The sequence below is a fragment of the Lottia gigantea genome (genome assembly GCF_000327385.1).
Source record: "Lottia gigantea unplaced genomic scaffold LOTGIsca_29, whole genome shotgun sequence".
Lineage (NCBI taxonomy): Eukaryota > Metazoa > Mollusca > Gastropoda > Lottiidae > Lottia > Lottia gigantea.
The window spans coordinates 790,169-808,565 of NW_008708943.1; the positions used below are offsets into that span (position 1 = coordinate 790,169).

The following is an 18,397-nucleotide window of genomic DNA, read 5'->3' on the forward strand; positions in this document are numbered from 1 at the left end:
TGATGTCGTTTTATTGATTTTATAAACAATTATTAACCAAAAATAACATGTTCCTCTTTCAAAACATATTCTAATTAATTTTAAATCTTTTTTAATGAAACTTATTTTTCAAGCAAGCTTTGCTTCTGGTAAATGATGATTACAAATATAAGAAATTTAAGTATAGTGTTGTTCATGTGATAATTGATTTGAATATACCATCTTTATTTAAAGAAACTTCAAGGGATATATATTTCAATACAGGTTTTCCTGAAAACTCAATTTTATGATGTGCCTCTTTAAAAACGTTAGAGTTAATGTGACAATTTTTCTGCCTTTTCACCTTTGGTGCTTTGCGTTATGAGCTTTGTTCTGGATTAAATTTGGTCGAAACATGAATAACATCTATTGAGCTTTGGGAAAGTCTTCTTAGCTAAGAGTTATTCTGTTGGGTTGAGTGTAAAATCATGTAAAAACCACATTAACTATTCGTAGCTTTAGAATTTGATTTATGGGTATAATTTGACTGCTTGTCAGTCGAATTTGATTTTTGTTGCTAATAATTTCAAGCCAACTCAAGATCAGCTCATGGAGCCCCTAACAATGGCTTCAGTATTTTTTAACCTTAGGGAGTATTTTTAACTAATTTCTGACTTTTTTTCCAGTTTCCAGAGCATGGATTTTATAATTTGGTAGACAAAATATTACTGTTTCGACATGACAGTAAGAGTGATAATATTCTTCAACTTATCAAATCAGCTTCCGATGTCACAGATGGCTGCCTTATTGATGTTATTCTCTCAGGTAAATACTGGCCTATTTCACTATGTAAAATAATAAAAAAGCGTTAATTTGACTGTTACTGATTTTTATATATTGGAGATATGCCTCCTCAAAATTTATTTGTTATTTGAGTGGGGACCCTGTGATCGAAGTTAAATAATTTTAAAAACATACATTTTGCATCTCACGAAGCTGGGTCAACCTTTTTTCTGGTGGTGCAATGCCCCCTCTTAAAAACTCCACTGTTATCTCCCTTAAAAATGAGGAGTAGGAATTTAGATCTTGTGTCACTAAAAAGCAGAAGATTTTTGTCAGATCATAGATGGCAAGAGTACCAGTAGTATCTCACAGAAAAAAACATAAAAAAATTTAAATCTAGATCTGTATTGTTATCATAAGGCTTGTGAAATATTTTCCTCTTAAGAGCAAATTTCAAATTGATGATATCTGCCAATGTTTATATTTTATCTCAATATGTACTATTTTGATGCTGAGGTAATTCATATTAAAATAATGGCTGATATTCAAGTAACCAATGATAGTATGTATTCTAATCACATTGTATGTATTTTTTTCAGAAGCAGCCACGATGGAAGATTTACAGATCCGACCCCACCTGATGTTTGTTCATTCATATAAATCTCCTCATTTCTGTGATTTCTGTGGAGAATTATTATTTGGGTTGGTTAAACAAGGCTTAAAATGTGACGGTAAGTTATTTAAGAGTTGTACGGTTGTAGACTTTTGGATTGTAACAATTTGTTATTGCAAGGAGGCATAATGGCTTCCTTCCGACAGAAGCTTTCCTTATTATTATAAATCCTTTATTTTGAACTTCACTCATAGTTTGTTGGAGGCTTAATGATGTAGAAGATTGTCCTACTATAAGGATTAGATTAAAAGTTCCTTTCATGGAGAAATTTCTCTTTTTTTTATTTCAATAAGCACAGACGAAATGTACTCAGGCAATTAATGCTGCTAACTGAGCAAGATGAAAATTGAATAAAATCTCCAAGAAAAAATATCATTCTTATGAGCTGTCAATCAGAATTTATTTAAAGCTTTTCTAAAATAGGTTGTTAAAAAATTCTTTCCAGGCTGTGGTTTGAATTTCCATAAAAGATGTGCATATAAAATACCCAATAATTGTTCGAATAATCGATACAGACGACAATCATCTGGTAGTGTATCATCACTTCCATTCACTTTACCTCGTGAAATTAAACCCTTCTATCCAGAAAATGCGGTAAGTTAAAAGTTTTTATTCTTTGAAATTTGGGCTTGCCCTGTTCTTTAGACCTGTGAAGAAAATTTCAAAATCCAACTTTTTTTGGTTAGAAATATTGAAAAGTATTCTAATGAGGCCTCAAAGACTGTTCAGTTTCTGATTTGATTTATTAACCAATCAGATAATAGTATTTTCTGAAAACGGGATCTAAGTAACAATTTCGTTAATAAGGCCCAAAGGCTAGATAAAGTGAACAAGTCTTTGAACGAAGGACATCATTAATGTTGAATATTTTTTGACAGTGAGCCTTTTTGTTGATGTTAATTGTAGTAATTACCTAGCTCGTTAGTTATACCATGTGATAATTAATAGATCATTAGAGCTTTCGTTCTTATGTTATTACAAACATTTCAAATCATTGTAATATGCTTCTAGCTGTACATATTGAACTGCCAGTAATACATGAAAAAAAACATAGGTTTATGGTGCTGTTCTGTCAATTTCTCTCCTCCCCTTCAATGATGCTCTTTTACTCTATGATATAAAATGTAGTATGTGAAACACTGTTTGAGTTCAGTAGTTCAATTAAATGTTAAAAAAAACAGGATGTAAAGGTCCATTTCATTTGATAAATTCATCCATATTAAAATTATAGTATTTCTCAAGTTTACCAAGTTCATCTTTTGTTGTTCCGCTAACCCAGGATTCGCAGGTAGGGGACATAATTTGATATTATCTTCTCTTTCGTTTAATGAAATATCAGCTTGTTTTGAATGGTTATAGCTTTACTGTTGTCTTTATTTTTGTTACATTACTATCTATAGTTCTGTCGACATTGCTTCAGTTGCTCATTTCCAATTTTTGCTTATGCAAATGTCATATTTTTGAGAATTCACAATCTTTTTTTCGTTATCTTGTACCTGTCAACTTTTCTTTTCGATGATTTAGCTTTACGTTTACTTTTTCTGTGTTTCTATAGTATTTGATCATTTAACTTTTCATTTCGTTGCGTTATATATTACAAATTTTTCTATATGAACATCCGGATGTTTCGTGTTTGCTGATCTTTTTCTCCTTTTATAAAAAATACTTTTGTCAACTCTATTTCACTGTCAGATGATTCATTTAAATTTTTTGTTTCTGCTATTCTTGTTATATATTATGTTAAATGATATACTTCTGTAATTTCTGAATTTCATATTGCTTGTATTTTTTTTTTCTTGTATTGGTTGTTGGTCAGCTTTAAGCTTACCTCCATGAAAGTTGAAAATCTTAATTGAAATGCTCTTTTGCCACATAGCTTTTCTGTTATCTATTTTGTTGCTTTTGGTATAGTATTTCCATTTTTCAAATATTTTTAAAAGGTCAAGAATAGCAAGTCAGAAGTTGACTGAATATTTCTTCCCATGTACAGATAAAACATTTTTTTTTATAAAATTACTGCAATGGCTTGGTGAACTATACTTTACTTTTGAGAGTCTACATAGTTCATTGGTTGTTTTTTGTTCTTTTCATGAGGCTATTTACAATTAAGAAGATGACATGTTCAAACTTTTTTTTTAAGAAGATTCAAACCTATTATCCTGATCAACCTATTTACTCAAGGTTACTTGTTCAAGATTCAAACCTGTAAGCGCTGTATTTATTTTCTAATATGACTAGAGAAGAAATGAGATCATTTATATTGTTATCTGACAGGACTTGTCTGAAGTTCATATAAGAGTTGGTCCTGAGAGGGTTAAAGCTTGTCAGTTGTTCCTATTCATGGTATATTTATTCAATTCCCTAGGGCACTTTCTCTATTAACCATATCAAATAAATCTCTTACTTCTACATCATATTGAGAGTCAGACAGTGGACCTACTCACTAGATCATGGTTAAAACTAGGATTGGTTAGTCGGTAGTCAATTGTTAGTTAAATGACAGTTGTGTTGTCACATCATAAGCGAACTACGTCACTTATCAATTCATAATTCGTAACTGTTACAGGATATACATTTCTAAATCGTAACTGTTACAGGATATAGATTCATAATACGTAACTGTTACATACTATGAATCTATAATTCAAACAGGTTACAAGTTATAAATTTATAATTTAGCTTATGAGCTTATGTCGTATCCTAACCATGTCTGTCTCCTTTTTGTTACTTGAAGAAAGTTGGGTGTAAAAACTTAGTCTTTATTTCAATTCATTTTTACCTATTATCATTGTAAAAGTAATATTGTTGTCTTTGTTAATTTCCATCATTGCACACTGCATGGATCTATTCTATAAAGGCGAAGAAATGAATACTTAAGCTTGAGATATTATCAGTTTTCACAGGTGATAATTGTAAGACTACTGGTATCCCTGTCCTTTACTAAAAATTGAAGGCTTGAACTGTACTTGTTTTAGTTGATTACAGGTGTATATATATCAAGTTACCTTATTTATAACTATATCATCCTGTTTCCTGTTAATTATAAATTTTTTTCTCCTGTAAGAATACTACAGGCAGATTTATTAAAGCACATCCTTGCATATTATTTATATTAAGCATGGACTGTAACTCAGTTGTTAAGAATGTTGAAATCTTTTTATGATTCATGTGGCTTTTTCAAACATAAAGGTGGTCATGGCTTGTGCCATCAGACATATTTGTACACCTCCTAGTTAGCTTTTTCAGTCCTTTTTTTATTAGGTAAAATAATCAGTAAGTCTTGGGTTTATACCTCTCGTAATGAATTTTTCAACTCGATTCGGTTGGAGGGACTGACATGGAAAAGAAGTCTAGTCGTTTGGATGGAACAATAAACAAAGGCCACTTGTGCTACAGTCTGTGCATCTTAAAGATCCCTTGACAGTTGAAATTCAAAAACGAGTTGACCAATGTTGCTGTCCTGGCCAATTTCCCTCATGGCACACTGCATGGCATTGCCCATCTTCATTAGGTGCAGAAGAGTAGGATGTAAAATTCCATATAAAACTTCATTTTTATCAATAAAACTTCTTAAAAACAATGTTGACAATTCTATTCGATTCTATTCAAATGTGATGTGCATGTACATAGACATCTTTGCAAGAACATAGTAATACATTCATTCTGTTGTTTATTTTTCAATTTCAAGGATAATTTTGATCTGTGAAAGACTCAATTTATAGATTTTGTAAATTACAAATTGTAATACAAAATGTAGAGATAAAATATTTTCCCTGACTCCTACAGTTTATAAAATTGAAGTTAATTTCATATTTTATAATTACTATGGCTTGTTTTTATTAAAAAGGAATAAGAAATTATGAAAACAAATATTCTGAAGGATTGTAAAGTTGTATTTTAATTTCATTTTTCTTTTTATATGTGTTTATTATTATCATAAAAAAGAGTTCAAATAACATAATATTTTTGTCTGTCTCACTATTGCGCAATTTGTTACACAAGCCACAGAATTGTGCAAGAGAATTTCCACACTTTAGCTCACATGCAGTTCAAATCTAAAAGTTTCATTTTTGGTATGTGAATCAAAGATGTGATATGTGATATAGATGTCATTGATGTACAATTTTATTTAGAATCTTTTCTGTTTTTGATAATTTTTCAAATATCAGAACAGATTTCTAACATTCATAACATATGTAGTCTGGGTTATCTAGACACTTAAAAATAAATTTTGTTTCATTTTGTAGAATCTCCTCAATGTACAGGGTTCAATATGTCCACCGTCACCAGGGGGACCTGGTAGTCGTACGAACTCATGGAGCGGACGTCCTGTATGGATTGAAAGAGAGTATCAGAAGAGGATCAAGGTGCCTCATACTTTTATCGTTCATAATTATACTCGACCTACTGTTTGTCATCAGTGTAAAAAGTTACTCCGTGGTTTGTTTAGACAGGGTATGCAGTGTAAAGGTAGGTGAAATAGTTGTATTATCCAATCAGATTACAGTATTTCTTAAACTTAATTTTTGGAGAATAATGTTCCTGGTTCCTACTATTTTTGAATCTCCAAATGGAATTCTTAATTTCCTTGAAGTTACTCCTTGTATCCTACTTTCTGCTAGTAGTGCTAGTTAAGTGCAAGGGGTAACACTAACTACCGATAATTTGAAAAGTTTTTGACTGATTTCACAGTCTACAGAAGTATCTGAACCCAAAACACATTATGTTACTGTTATAAAAGTATACTGTTACAAGGTACAAATAGCTTCTCTTGGTTTTACAAAACACCTCCAACTATATGATCTTTTATTGAAGGTGTATACAGGTTCACCATTTTCGGGTGTTGATTTGGGTTTTGAATATATGTATATAGTCTTCAGATGTACTAGAAATGTACAAAAATTGCATAATTTCTTTAAAATACTTCAAACTATAGAACCATAACTTTGTAATTCTGTATATGTCTTTATCTATATATTGCATAGATTCTGGAAAAGACGTGGATTTGAAGGCTCAAATTTTGATGGTGAGCTGTGAATACTATTACGGATAGGCCTAGCTAAAAAGATTCCCATTTCTGAGACTATGGTACAATTGGTCAAACGAATGGTGAACATGTCTCTTTAAAGCAAACTACCATAAAACCCTGACATTTTCCTTTCCTGATAATATATATTTATATGATCTATTACAGACTGTAAGTTTAACTGCCATAAAAGATGTATGCCGATAGTGCCTAATGATTGTGCAGGAGAATTCATCAACTATTCTAGCCCTGATCGTAAGTTTCTATGTCACTTAATTTTTCACTTATTTTAAATCATTGAGAGAAATCCTGTTGAACTTCCAACCTGTTAAACAGGTAGAATAGCAGAATTAAGTGTACACTGTTCCTATCAGCTGATATATTCCTATCAATACTTACAATCCTGAAAATATAGTGTGCAACCAGATCACTGGGGTAGGCATGAAATGAGACAATTTTATCACTCACAGATTGACCAAGTCATAAAGATTTTATGAGACAAACATGGATTGGCCCCAAATTTATTGGACCAAGTTTCTCTGGGTGAATTTCTCAATTCAAGGGAGGTAAATATTTTGTTAATTTTGTATTGCAGCCTATGAATTGGGTGAGACAGAAAGCTTAACAACTATAGATACAGATATCACTGATAATCCAACTGATAATGATGACGCTTCCATCACAGATCTTGACCCTTCAGCTGATGATAATGATGATGTAGTTCCCAAACCACCTTTAAGGTATGGTCAAGTTCTCATTAGTCCTCCTGCTTATTCCTTTTTCCTACGGATTCTCATCTTGTTTTAATGAAACTTGATATGGTGATTGAGATCAAGATTTCAAACTGTTTTCTTAGAAGTAGTTATATAACTGCTGGAAAAAACTCAATAGGGCATAATGTCAAGAATTCAAATAAGCTATATCCATATTCAAACAGGGAAAGGATAGTAATTACAGGCAAATCTCATTACAGTTTCTTTAAAGATCAATTAGTCCTGGAATTTTGAAAAAAGAGACTAAAAGATATAAAAAATGTGTTTATGTTTAGTTCATGCAATACATAAACAAACACAGTCCAATTTTGTTTTAGCTTGAGTTAATAAATTGTAATTGAAACTGATTTGTAAATGAAAATAGCATTTTGAATTTTTTTTCTTGTTTTCCAGTCCTACCCAAAGCAGCAACATCCCGCTAATGAGAGTTGTCCAATCAGTGAAATTAACAAAACGAACTGGATCAAAAATCTTAAAGGAAGGTTGGATGGTTCACTTTACTAATAAAGAGAACAATGTAAGTTTATTAAAGATCTATTCGTTTAATTAGCTGATAGAGGTTAATTTAAATGACAACATTTGATTTGTCTATTTAAAAAAATCCCCCCCCCCCCCCCCAAAATGAATGTCAGAAAATGCATTTTAATATTATCATGTTTTGTATGTGTGATAGTAAAAATTATAACTGTACATCATATTAGAATTTCTTTGCTATTATTTTAGAGAAAGCGTCGGTACTGGAGATTAGATTCTAAATCAATTACTCTGTATGCTAACGAGACAACAACTCGTTATTCCAAGGTAAATCAATTATATTTCTGTCCTAAAGATACTGCATGCTGCTGTCAGTCTCCTTTTATAAAAAGAGGAGCCAAAACAATTAGGTAAAATCAAAAACCGTCAAGATACATTTGTATTTATTTCAATAAATAAGTTTTGTTATCATCTTTATAAATGTGTAGTATGATTAACATATGTTATCAGATAATGAAGAAATTAATACCATGATAAATGCCCCTTTTATTTATTACCATTCTTATCAAATATTTATTTGAATTCCTTAGGAGATTCTACTAAATACTATAACTGGTGTGGAGGCTATTAAAATAAAGCCAGGGACTGAGTTCACTCGTCCACCCCATGTTTTTGAGATTAGAACCACCACCTTGACGTATTATGTAGGTGAAGATATTGGGTACGGTCAGAATAATACCAATATTGTGAGTTCCTTAGAGAGTGGTAGTGGATATGAACAGTCTAAACATTGGGAGCAGGCCATACGACAGGCTTTGATGCCTGTTACAACTTCTAATAATTCAACAGAAGGTAAATATTCTCATTTTTCAGACATTTAATTGTCATCTTAGAGATATGGGATTTGACTTCTGCTTTGGTAGAAGAAGTGTCTTAAATGTGTTATCACTGTTACTGATGCAGGTTAATGGGACTTGTAAAGAAAAATTCTAGTTTGGTTGAGCAGACACATATTAGGTTACTGACTGGAAGAAGATTTAGGTTATGTAAAAGTTCCATTAGAGTTGGACTTAAAGATGGCAGAAAAATTGGCTCTCAAAAATTTGTATTGCTGATATTTATTGTATTTTGTAGAAGTGCCCACCAATGGTGAAGTGGAGTCAGATACAAGCAAACAGGTAACATATCATTATATCATTCAAAAATAGGCAATATAAAACTTTATGATATAAAACAACTTTATTATAAACTTTTATTGATAATTGATAAAACATACTGCCACCAAAATAACATTATCAGCCATGAATACTCTTTAAAGTCATGCTGAGTTAACAAGGCATGAGCTGTTTCATTGACCCCTAATACTGAGATAGATTGTCAAAGCTAATAGTCAGTGACCCTTATTAGTGAGATAGATTGTCAAAGCTAATAGTCAGTGACCCTTATTAGTGAGATAGATTGTCAAAGCTAATAGTCAGTGACCCTTATAAGTGAGAAAAATTGTCAAAGCTAATAGTCAGTGACCCTTATTAGTGAGATAGATTGTCAAAGCTAATAGTCAGTGACCCTTATTAGTGAAAAAAATTGTCAAAGCTAATAGTCAGTTCTTTAAAGTTGAGTTTTCTTTCATTGATTAAGCCTAGATATTAAGATAATATTTTATGTTATTTACCAGGCTGATATAAGTACTCTGTATCAGATATTCCCTGATGATGTTTTAGGATCAGGACAATTTGGTATAGTTTATGGGGGTAAGTTTATTCTCACTTTAAAAATATTTGCAAGCCTATTTTCTGGGTTATAGTACAAATGTGGATAATACTTTTAGATTCTTCTCTGTCAGTGATGCAGGTGGGTAGGGATGAATTGGAAAAAAGCATTTATCCTTTCAGAGGGAATAAATTACTGACAGCCTTTTGATATACAGGCTGTTCAATTTGAAAATTTAAATTTAGTAATACTCTGCTGGCTAATTTGTATCATTGTACACTGAATGGCATCAATAATCTAAGTATAAACATTTAAAAGGATATGAAACTTAATTTTATTAGCATAGCATAGAAAACATACAAATAAATTATGAAAGACTTTTTATGTCTGACAGTGATATTTTGCTCATGCAGGAATGATTCTACTTTTATCTTCAACACAACTAATATTATTTTGCATGTGATTGGAATATTATTTTGTTTTATTGAAAACTTATAGGTAGACATAGAAAAACTAATCGTGAGGTAGCTATTAAAGTTATTGATAAAATGAGATTCCCTACCAAACACGAGGCTCAGTTAAAAACAGAAGTTGCTATTTTGCAGGTAAATATTTATTATGAACGTGTTTTTCTGTTCATACAACAACAAAAAATAAAAATAAGATTCAACAAAATTGGAAGATGATATTTGTTATACTGCCACGCTTGAAGAAAACAAAAACTTCTATAACACAAAGTTAGAATGTTGTAATTTAAAAGTAGACTTGTGATAAACTGTTATATTTTGTAGAATTTAAGTCACCCTGGAAGTGTTAACTTGGAGCAGATGTTTGAAACACCAGAAAGAGTGAGTATTCACAATTTCATTTTACAGAGAATGTTTGAAAATATATAAAGATGTATCTATGAATGAAGACTTGTATCTATGAATGAAGACTTGTATCTATGAATGAAGACTTGTATCTATGAATGAAGACTTGTATCTATGAATGAAAATGAAAACATGTATCTGTAAATAGATGAAAGGTGTATTTGCAATGAAATTGTGTATATATAAATGAAAAAGATGTATGTATAGATGAAAAGGTGATGTTATAATGAAAACTTGTATCTATATTATAGATATTTGTGGTGATGGAGAAATTAAAAGGTGACATGTTAGAGATGATTTTGTCCAGTCCTAAAGGTCGACTCAGTGAACGAATCACTAAATATCTTATTTCTCAGGTAGACATCTTGTTTCATGTTTCATTATCCTATTATCCTTAAATTCACAGGGTTTAACGAGCAGATGTCTCTGTGAGCTGTAAACTCAGTTCCGATTCTGATTCAGAAATCAATTAAGTGAGGTTAATTTTGCCATCAGCTCTTTGAATATGTTCATTTCAAAAATTGTTATTGATCGACAGAAAAGCCAAAAAAAAAAGATTTACACATTTACAGTGATAAATGCAGAAGATCTATTTTTTGATGTTTGATGTACATAGAAATCTTAATGTACCATTAATATAATTGACTATTGACTATCATAGCTTATTCTTAGATATTTGTTGTTGGTTTTTCAGATTTTGATGGCTTTGAAGCATCTACATTCTAAAAGCATTGTGCACTGTGATTTAAAACCAGAAAATGTCCTTCTGACAACAGAAACAGCTTTCCCTCAGGTAAGTACGCCTTTTATTCAAGGAAAAATAATTCTTTGGAAAATGGAATATAATAATATAAAATCAACACATTGGTCCTAAAATCAACAAACACAACAAGTTTTCAAAGTAATTGTAAAGTAATTCAGCTTATATGTACAATGGAAGGTTAGAATATTGTCACTTTCATGGCTGTCATTAATATTCTCTAATACAATTAATGATTTGATTACAGGTAAAACTATGTGACTTTGGGTTTGCCAGAATTATTGGTGAGAAATCATTCCGTAGATCTGTGGTGGGAACACCAGCCTATCTTGGTAAGTATCAAGAGCAGAAAACAATCATGCATCCATCTAAATAAGACCAAAAAAACAACAATAGGGTACATACGAAATGTTTCCAATAGTTATCCTGGATCATCAAACAAAGGACAAAGCTAGGTGTCTGCAAGAATTATTATTTTTAACCCAGACATGGACATTTTTTAGATTCTCTTATGCATCAGTTCTGAAAAATTTCCTGATGATTATAAAATTTTGTCCACTATATTGTATTTTTGATGGCTTTAAAATGATTAATGTCTATTATGATTGATGTATGTCTAAATATTATTTCAGCCCCTGAAGTTTTAAAGAGAAAAGGTTATAATAGATCATTAGATATGTGGTCTGTAGGCGTTGTTATATATGTTAGGTAAGATATTTCTTATAAAATTACCAATCTGTATGTGAGACATTTTACCACAGTGACAGTAGTCATTTCTAATGAAATTATGATAAAATGATCGTAAGCATTCAGGACAATTTTAGGACAAATAAATACTGTCAACATGGCTTAACTGTAGAGCATCATTCTAAGCAAAGCAATTATAAGATAAAATACAATTAAAATCATCATTAAATTTGGTATTTCTATCTTACAATTGCTTTGCTAAGAATGAGGTTCTGCGGTCACGCCATTTTGACAGTATTATTCGTCCAGAATTCTTGTGATCATTTTATCATTTCTGTCTTACTCACTTTGCCATGAATGATGCTCCGCAGTAATGGATTTTTATAGAGCAGTAATTTTGTTTATTGTGTGGGTTTATTCTGCCATTGTTTTTATCTTACAGCCTTAGTGGAACTTTTCCCTTTAACGAAGATGAAGAAATAAGTGATCAGATACAGAATGCAGCCTTCATGTACCCACCAAACCCTTGGAAAGAAATCTCACAGGAAGGTAGGCCTTTAATCTTTTTTTCTGAAGCTGGGGTGGGTCAGTGAATTAACTACCTGCTGGCTTATGTCTCTGGTTAGACAAAATCTTTCTCAAGACCTTAACTGGAGGTGAAAAGTGGAACCAAAAAAAGCCCTGATTTTTACAGCTCGATGTTATGATAAAACATGTTTCTGTATTTCAGCCATTGATCTAATAACTAACTTATTACAAGTTAAAATGAGAAAACGGTTTACAGTAGATAAATCTTTATCACACGTCTTTCTACAGGTTAGTCTTAAGTGGTACTTGAAATCCGGGGCTCAACAGAACTGATTGTATAAACAAATTAAAAAACTGTATTTTCAATAATTTCATTTAGTCAATGTTAAGTTTTTGTGAAATTTGATCCTGCTTTTAACAAAATAATTATTTAGTAATCTAATCTTTTCCTAAAATTGAACCCTGACCTTGGAAACGTTTTTGTCCATTCCAGGATTACCAGTGTTGGTGTGATTTAAGAATCTTAGAAACTAATGTGGGAACACGATTCCTGACTCACGAATCAGATGACGAGCGATGGGAGACATATCGTAAAGAGAAAAATCTGAAACAGTGGATGGATATTGGCCAAAAAGGTGTGAATGAAAAGTATGAGTTTAGTCGATGTCGAGACAAACACGAAAAACATGATAAGAATAACACCCATAATCGATGATACATTCTGGGTTTTGTTTTTTCACGTTTTTTGACCTGTTTTCAGCTGTCATGTTTTTTGACAGTCATGTTTGGCTTTTTGAAGACAATTTGAGGATTAAGGACTTTTTTTATTTGTAAATATTTCACAGTAAAAAAGTGACTTTTATGCTAGTTTATTTCAAATTATGGTGCTTTTTTATATCAAGACAGGGATTGCTATTGGATGACTGATTCAATCAAAGGCCTTGTTTAAATCATAAATTAAAATTTTTGGTTGTTATGTTTTTAAAGAATAGTGCTCAAGGTTAGAATCTCAAAGAGAAATTTCAAAAGTCATGAAGGGTCGATTTACAAATTCATTTAAAGAGTGGCATCTGAAAGAGTGAGCATGTCCTGCCTTTCTGACACAACCTGCTTAAGTACAAATTAAAGTTGCTCAAACTCAATAAAGTTTTTTGACTGAAAGCTAAGAGTTCAAAGATAATAGTCTGAAGAAGGACCTTGGGGACTATCTTGTCAAGCCATTTATGTCACTTTATTTCTATAATAGAATAAAATCGCTAATGTTTTTTTAACTAATTCAGGTACTTACATAATTATGTAATCTTAATGCAGCATTTTTTTTGTAACTTATGTAAAACGACATATTTTCAAATCGGCCTTCATTAGACTACAAAGGTGCTAAAAAATTATTATCTCAGAAAAAAAAAAGTGTCCTTAATCCTCAACTTGTCTCATGTTACTGGTTAATATTGACTTCTGAATCTTGTTGTATTCTATCTGAAGTTTTGATTGGTTGATATTTTGTTAGAAATGATCTGATTTCGATTGACAAGTGGAGTTAACTCTAAACACATATTAAAACTCTTCGTATACATTTTTGTTTTAATTAATGTATACAGTTAAATCTAATTGACTCATATTGTGATGTTGGGATGTTAGATATCAATTCCTTCATCACTAAAGCTGTAAAGAAATTTTGGATTTAATTTCAAATTGATAGTCTTGGATATATTTAAACTAAACGTCCACCATTCAGGCTTAGGATAATCATTCTTTGCAAATTTTGAACTCAACAATGTTGTATATTTAGTGGTTAATTCCATTTTGAATTATAAACTTTGTAGTTCTTTCTGAAGGCTAAGATTCTTGTCCTGTAGTTTTTTATTCTAATTTTTTTGTTTATTTTTCTATGCCCTTAAGGTCCATCTTATTGATATGATTACAAGAATTCAAAAATTAATTTGTACAAATTGAAAGAAAGCTTGAAAAGGAGCAAAGAAAAACGAATAATATTTCTTGAACATATTGTACAATAATTGTATCGTTTGATAATTTGTGAGGAAAAAAATTTAAAGAAAAAACACTTGAACAATTCGATTTTGATGTCTCTTAAACTAAATAAATTTTCAAAAATGTTGTTTATTTCTGAATGCATATTATTTTAAAAAACAAGGGACATAATTTTACTTAACAGGAAGAACACACTTAAATTTTTTGACTAGTTATGTTTTTAATATTTTGAATGGCTTCCTTTACTTTCTTTTGTGTTATTCTCACCAATTTCTTATTATTATGACAAACATTCACATCAGGACTGTGATTGGCTGGTCATATTCGGTCATTGATTTAAATTATTTGATTGACAAGCTAGATTGGACTTGTGAAATCAGAGTTCTGATTGACTGGTTTGTTTAATGCCTTCCAATATCTACCTTACACAATGATCTACGCATTATTTTTAAATTTATCTTCCAAGCTTTTTCTTTAGCTTTTTTATTTCTTAGATTTTTTTATAGAAGATAATTCATTTTCCAAAGGTTTACAACAGGATGTTATTTTGAAAGGCAGGTGAAAAGTCATTAAAATAACTGGAAAATATAAGGTCATTAAAAATGTAATTTAATCAAAATATTCATCAAGAAAGATATCAGTAGACTATTGATAGTAATTGTTTTTTTACAATGGTTTAGTATGGTACCGGTAATTTAAAAGGCAAAGTGAAATAGTAATTAATAATTTAAAATTTAGAATCAAAATATTTCATAATGATAATACATATTGCATAATCAAAATGGCTTAATTACAATAATTGATAAATAACTTGTTTCTGAGATTTAATAAGGCAAGAAGATCATTTTGGTAAATTTTCGAAACATTTTTAATTCTAAACAGAAAAAGCGTATAAAGTTAAGAAAAGTGGTAATTTTCAGGTCACAATAATATCAATTTCTAAATTTTCTATGAGTTTATTAGGTGTACAATCTTAAATTGTAAACTTGAAAAATATTTGTTTTTCCATGATTGTTTAAGATAAGAAAGATAATTGCTTTCATAATTTTATTGTGGGTTTGAATCTCAAATCAAAATAAGATTCGATTGATAAAAAAAAAACTTAACTTTTTCAATCCTTGACAGCTGGGATGCTTTTGAATGAATAAAAACATAACTTTTGGGTTCTTACAAGCCAAGAATGACTGGTACAGGCTGCTCTGGGTCAAGAATCAAGTTGTATTTGAACCAAAGGAAAAGATTTGCGACTTGCTGATCAAATTTTTCATTTGTTTGTTGAAAGACCCAAGAGAAAAAGAAACTCAAGTAATATGCAGTGCTATCAAGGATTGTAAACAAGACTCAATCAATCTATTCTGTTTAAACATGTACTTAATAAAAAAAAATATGAATATAGCCCACCATAGGACTGAAAGGCTACAAAAATACAAATTAACTCAATATTAATTCATGAATTCAAATATTACCACATGAATCAAATATTACCACATGAATTCAAATATTAACACATGGATTCAAATATTAACACATGAATTCAAATATTAACACATGAATTCAAATAGGATATTTGTTGAAACTGCTATATTGCCCAGTCCTATTCCTACTGTTATTTGATTGTTAGAAATTTTATATAAGGGTTTTTTAAGTTAAATATTTCAGACTAGTCAGAAGTGTAAAAGTTATATAATATATTATATTTACCGGCGCTGTATATTTTTTACAAGATATATAAAGAATTATTTTACTATTTTGTAATATTTTTATGTATATAGAAACACTATCATGTATTGTTTTCAATCACATCAATTTATAACTGTTATTAAAGCCTGGTTCACACTGTCACTGAACCAATGAGCCACTCACAGTAACTACACTATACATGTTAAATCTTTTATCATATTACAATTCAAATACCTGTTATTTTTCATCTTAAGGAGCTGAAGGATTTTTTGTAGAAAAAAACAGCAATGTGGAGAATTTTTCAAAACCTGTCTCAATCAGATAGATTACAGATTAAATACTGGAGAAAAATTTATTCCTTATTTTGAAAATTCCATTTCATATTCAGCAACGATTGGTTTTTGACTTTCGATATTAAAATCAGCTTTGACTATTCTTATTCTATTAACACAGAATCCAACAGTCAAAAGTTATACTTCTGAAAGCATGAGGTATTATCTATTAATATCCCTAGAGTATGTTTCTTGTAGTTTGAGAATATACATTTTGTTCAGTGTTGGTGTGAATCGGGCTTACTTTATGTTTATTAGTATTAGTTGTAGAAATTTAGTCATAAAGTAGTAAGATATAGTAGGAAACCATTTTTTATGAATTAAAACTGAAAGTAATTTGTTTATTGCTATCTTAAATCAGGTGAAAACTAAAATTCTTTTTCTTCCAAGGTTTACAATATTTATAATTTTGAATCAAAATCAAATCGAATCAAAGAAGTTGTTAGAGAGGTTGCTGTAATATTAAAAGAGAACCTGAAACATGTATAACTCTGAGCAAGACTGGATATAGTGTACCAGTCACCTATTGAAACCCCTCAATTTTCTATTGAAGTATTCCACACATGCATTTTTATAACTGTAAATGTATGATTGGAAGAGCTTATTGCTTAAATTAGGGGTGATTTTTGTTGCCTGTGAAATTATATCCAGTCATGTCAGAGGTTCATGCGATCTTCAGACAACTGAACTATATTAGACTGACAAGTAGAACTTGTGTTGTTCCATATGTAGATAAGACTCACCTATTTGAATCATGACATTTTTTAGGTTTTATTTTCTATTCAGAAACAATACTAATTTTTTGTTTAAATTAAAAAATGATTTTGATATTTTGTAAAAGATAAGCAGTATCCTTTCATGATCAAAAAAGTGCAAAAAAAAAAAAAAAATCAGAATTCAGAAAAATGTTGTTATTCAGAAGATTTTTGAAAAATATTTTTCTGAAAATATTGGTGGCAGAATTATTATTTGTGTTGTCTTCTCATTTTTCATTCCAGTTTCAATTGTTGCAAATTGTAAAAATAGGATTTTTAATTTTTAAATGAAATTTTTACAAGCTGAATTCTCAACTGCTGGTGCATAAATTATATTTTCACAGGGAGATATTTCACCAAATCAACAAACACTGGTTTTGTTTGAAGTCTCTTTGAATAACTGTATTTTAATCAGATTGTAATGTTTGTCTGAGCTGTTTTTTTCGTTAAACTATCCCTCCTTGAATGGAGGATAATACTGGTATCAGAGACATTAGTGACATTTATTTGCACCATTTAATGCAAATAGTTTATTTTTTAGCGACATCAAGGTTTTCTAAATTTACAGGAACCACAGATTTTGAACAGGAAATCTTGATGATACAAAAAGTTGCTATTAGTGTCTCTGAAACACATACAAAGACTAGAAAACTGTTTGAATAGCTATAATTTTATCAGAATTAATAAATAATGATACCCCAAACTGCACCATTTATGAATATTAAGAACACTTGGCATAATTTAATTCTATAAAAATATAGTCTGAAACTTGCTGACTCTTACCCAACATTTGATACTTATGTAGGACACTTATTTTGGCTAGCTGAATTGATAAACAATCCAAAATTTATGCCTTATCTGGCATATAATAAATTTTATCTAGTTTTTATAGTAACTATTTTTGACATTTGACTTGCTTGAAACTATCTGAAATTCCAATATTATTTTTGTTGAAATATTTCACCATATTTGACTACATTTAAAGGGATTGTAAAGAGGTTTTGTATTTTTTATTACATGTATTGGGGACATTGCACCATTTCAATTTTTAATCAGACCTCTGCGTTTCCTGCAATTCCACTAAAACTAAGTGTTTCATGACGTCACCCCGAAAATTTTCTTGTATCACGTGAAAACTCTGCAGGGGTGATGTCATAAAACACTTAGTTTTAGTGGAATTTTAGGACATTTGTTAGAACCACAGACTCTGATTGAAAATTGGAATGGTGTAAATTGATGCTATCATTGTCCTCGATGCACATGCAAAATTTAGAAAACCTCTTATGAAAAGAGTCAGTAAGTTTCAAAACTGTTAAAGAATATAATATTTTAATCTATTTCAAAAATTATTATTATTATAACTATTATTATTATTATTATTATTGGGTAATAATTCT

The 18,397-nt window shown here is 30.3% G+C and overlaps 1 protein-coding gene across 1 annotated transcript; it reads left to right on the forward strand.

Annotated features, from left to right (window-relative positions):
• Positions 1–632: 632 nt before the first annotated feature.
• On the forward strand, positions 633–12,851 carry LOTGIDRAFT_51876 (hypothetical protein; the record flags this gene model as incomplete). Its single annotated transcript, XM_009056710.1, has 20 exons — positions 633–783; positions 1,341–1,472; positions 1,860–2,012; positions 5,705–5,884; positions 6,609–6,695; positions 7,057–7,190; positions 7,578–7,730; positions 7,937–8,014; positions 8,278–8,539; positions 8,825–8,865; positions 9,339–9,442; positions 9,900–10,002; positions 10,189–10,245; positions 10,521–10,625; positions 10,964–11,062; positions 11,277–11,361; positions 11,662–11,737; positions 12,159–12,265; positions 12,447–12,532; positions 12,738–12,851. Coding segments are annotated over 20 exons (2,307 nt in total), but the record flags the coding sequence as incomplete, so codon positions are not given.
• Between the last annotated feature and the right edge of the window lie 5,546 nt (positions 12,852–18,397).